This window comes from Coptis chinensis, chromosome 2 (genome assembly GCF_015680905.1).
Source record: "Coptis chinensis isolate HL-2020 chromosome 2, ASM1568090v1, whole genome shotgun sequence".
Taxonomy (NCBI): domain Eukaryota; kingdom Viridiplantae; phylum Streptophyta; class Magnoliopsida; order Ranunculales; family Ranunculaceae; genus Coptis; species Coptis chinensis.
In genome coordinates, this window is record NC_141457.1 from 58,113,514 (window position 1) to 58,117,889 (window position 4,376).

General features: G+C 32.5%; 1 protein-coding gene across 1 annotated transcript; it reads left to right on the forward strand.

Moving 5' to 3' along the window:
• The first annotated feature begins 980 nt into the window (after positions 1–980).
• On the forward strand, positions 981–3,425 carry LOC147516813 (chromatin modification-related protein eaf6-like). The gene is made up of 4 exons (XM_086593387.1): positions 981–1,051; positions 1,145–1,225; positions 1,309–1,378; positions 3,414–3,425. Exons 1-4 carry the CDS (start codon positions 981–983, stop codon positions 3,423–3,425), a joined length of 234 nt encoding a protein of 77 aa, XP_086449513.1.
• Positions 3,426–4,376: the final 951 nt, after the last annotated feature.

A 4,376-nucleotide genomic window follows, 5' to 3' on the forward strand; every position in this document is an offset into this window, starting at 1 on the left:
TAGTATTTTCAATGCTTATATGGATTGCAGCTAATTGGGAATCTTTAATGACACTTGTTTCATCAAAAATATTCTTCCCAATTTTCGAGTGCTATTTTTTTTTTCGGTATTCCCACTTACTGTTTTAAGTTTTTAACTTTTGAGTAAAAAATTCAAAACAAATAATCCGTAAAATCAATAGAAAAAAAAGAAAAAAAAAATCCAAACAATAGAAAAATTAGAAAGAAAAGGAAACCTTACGTCTTCGGTCTCTTCCTCCCAACCCCCAACCTCAAAGTCTCTCTGAATCCCTCCATCAATAGCTGTATCTTTATATAATTTAAGGTAACCTTTTCAATTTTGTTTAATTTTTCCTTGTAGTTTGCTTCATTATTTTTTGCCTAAATAGGATTGGAACAAAATGAGAACAGAAGTGGGAGATTCGATTTGTTCTACCTTCAACATTCATTCAACCAAAGCTTGGTAGCCTCCATAATTAAACTTGTTAGTAGAAAGTTCATATTGGAAAGCTATGATTTTTTCTGATCAATTTCAGTCTCTTCACTGCCCAGCGGCAAAAATATAATTGTATTGTTTGAATATGGGTTGAGATTGAAGTAGAATAAAGGACTTAATTTTGTGTGGGTTATAATTTTTTTTGTAGTGGTGCTCTAGTACATACGGATACTGCTTGACAGTATGTTTGCTTGCTTGTGAAATCCTTACTACTATGCTTTTAATTTTTGTTGTGTGTGATGTTTGGAACGGCTTGGATTATGGAATTTAAATTATGTGCTAGGCTTCAAAGTATTGGGACGTAGTTGGTTTTGCATTCAATTTGTAAGTTGAGGTAGAATTTTCTCTCTAAATAGTCAAATCTTGTGTGGATTTTTTTCTTTGGTTCTCTACTTAATTGCATGCCTTATATTATGTGGTGTGTATCACAACTCCCTATGGTGTTGTTTGGATTGTTTCCAGATTGTATGTTGACGAGGTAGAGGATGCAGTGCCCAATAAACAAGAATCAACAAGCACCAACAGGCATTAGACTTCCTCTTGTCAAAGTTTCAGGGTATGTAATCCTTGATTGTAGTATGAATTCATAGTTCATTTGATTTTTCATTTTGTTGCTCACTATGTCATTCGAAATGGGTTTGTGAATTAGCTACTTGCAAGATTCTAGTCAATCTGGGAATGTATTGAAAGGCTTAGAAGGTTTCCTTTCTGCATCCAAAAGCACAGCTAAGTATGTCTCCTTTTTACCTGTATATGACACTATAATCATGAAGATAATTGCTGACATAAACTTATACAACATGGTCGATACAGCCTTAAGCGTTCCAGGAAGTTTCAACCAGAAGATAGGTTGTTTTCGTTGTCATCAGTTACCTCACCAATTGTACGTTTTCTAGATATCAAAATAAACATCCAATGAATTTTTTTTTTCTATGTAATATTGCAATTGGGATTTGGGGAGGAGGGAGCATATTGAAGGTAATATCTTCTTGAAAATACAGTGATATATGAACAAATAGTAGTTAGCATCATAGTAATGAACATGCTGCCACTAGATCAAGATTTGTGTCAGTGGCTTCGAACCCATACTGACAAACTAATATAGGAAATACTGAAATAATCATTGTTTATATATTTTACTTATTTTCACTATTACATATCCCTTATTGTATTTTAGCTTGCAGTGTATATCTTATGTTTGTGGACTTATAATTCCATCTCTTTTTTACTAGTTTCATCTCGTTTCTGAAAGGCTGAATTTGCTAGAGACCTAAGAATGATTTCGGTAACTATTTACCACGTTAATCTAAATGGGCTTGTATGATTGACTTAATGAAATTGGATGGGTGGATACACAGTTCAACATTTTTTTTCTTTTCAATTGGTAGGCTTTCACAATGGAGATACTAGCCCAGGAATGTATGAAATAATGCACTGCTAGAATATACATGAACAATCTAAAATTAGCAAAGAACCAGTTTTGATGTCCAAAGACCTGGAAATTAATTATTTGGGAGTGGAAAGGTAATATTTGACTTTGATTTACTACATATATCAGCACTTGTGAGTGTAACTTGCTTGTTACTACATATATTATTTGTTCTTTGCAACATGTTTCATTCACAAGCAGATGAAATGTATTGTGCAGGCTTGCAATGATTGAAATGAATTCCCAGCCTCACTTATAATTGCATGTTTTGTCCTTTACATCCATATTACTCCTTGTTGCACATGCACCATCAACCCTCCCACTTATGTATTGTTTAATTTTTTGAGTGGGCATGCATGATGGACTTACAAGCTCTTAGTTTGTATTACGTTGGACTAGTTCTTAATGTATGGCTGTTATTTTGATGTCTTTGGCGCCATACTATATTGTTATTAATATCTTTACTTTCATTCTATAGATTGATTGCCTTGACCAAGTTGATGTGTTAAATTAAGCTATTGTTGCTACCATGGTAACTAAAAGGTAGGAAATGTGTTTATGTATAAGCTAATCTTGTAACCAAACTTTACATATTAAGAGCTTGACTTTGGCTTTATGTTTTTTGAGGTGCTTCAGGGAATGGGGTGAATCAAGTGTTTATTAATATTCTATCGTCACAGTAGATGGAAGCCTCAGTTACATTCTATTACAGCATCAAATTCATGATATATCCTCCCAGATGATGTAGCAAATCGCGATTGAGCTGATTGTTTAGCTTAGAAGTAGATCACAGATTTGAAAAGGCAGAAGAGCTTGAATAACAAGATTAATCAATAGGTAAATGATGCTACCACTAGAATTTGGTAATAGCAAAATTGAAAGGGTATAGTAATATACCATCCTTATATGGCAATAGGAAAAAAGCGAACAGATTATACATGAGTCAGAGCTGAAAAGGAAAGACCTTTGAGCAATCAAAACTGACAGTGAAGCAGTCTAGGCAGCATGCTTGTTTTGGATTGTCTTTCCACTTACTTTCATGATTTTTCTCATATTTGGTTAAGCATCTTGGTCAGGTGGTCTGAACTTTATCTTGAATTTGAGTTTTAATTTATTTTTTTCTTTACTTAATGTTGTCGGAGGCTTGCCCTAAGGACTTAATAAAGGAACAAAACAAGGAGTTACTAACCATTGGTATGTTGATTAACACAAAGCGCTTAAGTATATATTGTTTTCAAAACTTTCATTAAATGAAGGAGATTAAGAGTTTAGAGTGTGTAATGTGATCAAACTAAGAGTGACTAGTGTGGGTCATCTTGTATTAATCTTGCTGCTATATAATTTATGTATGATGGACTTACAAGCTTTTAGCTTGTATTATTCTTTATTGGTTCTTAATATCTGGTTGTTATTTTTATGTCTTTGGCACCAAACTATTAAAGTCTGTAAAGGAATATGTCTTTTATTTTTATTTTTTGTTTTTTTGCAGATGGACTTGTAAAACTGCTAAAGGTTGGTCTGGCTATTACAAGAGATGGTTGTTCAATCTGGGCAATGATATGATGTGACACTCTACTATTTTATAGAAATGATTTAGACTGAATAAAATTAGTTGGAGGTTGTTAGACTATTTTTCTATATTTTGACCATGTCAAAACTTATATACAGACTGATGTAAATTTTCCTTTTTATATTTAATAAATGTTTTTTTTACTTGTTTGATATTTGATGTTTTTGTGCTTCAATTGAATGTTAGAAAAAAAATAAAAATGATACATGGAAGTGACAAAATGTTAGTTTCGCATTTGGCGACAATATTAGTGCTGAAAAAATAAAAAATTCAAATAGTTTAGACAATACAAAATTTTAAATTATTTTTATCTTTAGCGACAATAAATATATTGCTAATAACACCTATTTTTTTTTTAAAAAAAATGGATTTGTAGCGATGATTATAACGTTGCTTATAACACTAAAATTTTCAAAATATTTTGACCTTTACTGACAATATAAATGCTGCTAATAAGGTTTTGATAGCGACAATTTTGAAGATGTCGCCAAAAAACCATCTTTTGTGACGTTATTGTATAAATAATAAGAAGATGATTTAGCGACAAAATTAAAATTTTGGCGACAATTATTATCGTTGGTGAAGGTATCCTATTTGGTGATGTTGTAAAATCGTCGTTTTGTATCTTTGTCGACTATAGCTTTAGCGACGATTGGGTGACGCTCCAAAAGACGTCGCGAAACCTAATTAATGACGTTTTCTAATATTCAACGACGATAGTTTTTGTCGCCAAAATCCCTATTTCTTGTAGTGTGGTGGTATATCAATGGGCTCAATTACGGTGTTATCAACCACTCTGCCAGAAAGGAGAGTGGTGATGGCATTTAACTCACCTACGTTTCAATTTCCGTTACTAGTATTACCAGTTACTTCAAAGGCTGT

Bases quoted from the DNA above. Each gene is read 5' to 3' on its own strand.
- LOC147516813 (XM_086593387.1), top strand. From the start codon at position 981: ATGCAGTGCCCAATAAACAAGAATCAACAAGCACCAACAGGCATTAGA. The intron at 1,052-1,144 runs GTATGTAATCCT...TTTGTGAATTAG, and splicing joins CCTCTTGTCAAAGTTTCAGG to CTACTTGCAAGATTCTAGTC. The intron at 1,226-1,308 runs GTATGTCTCCTT...TGGTCGATACAG, and splicing joins GCATCCAAAAGCACAGCTAA to CCTTAAGCGTTCCAGGAAGT.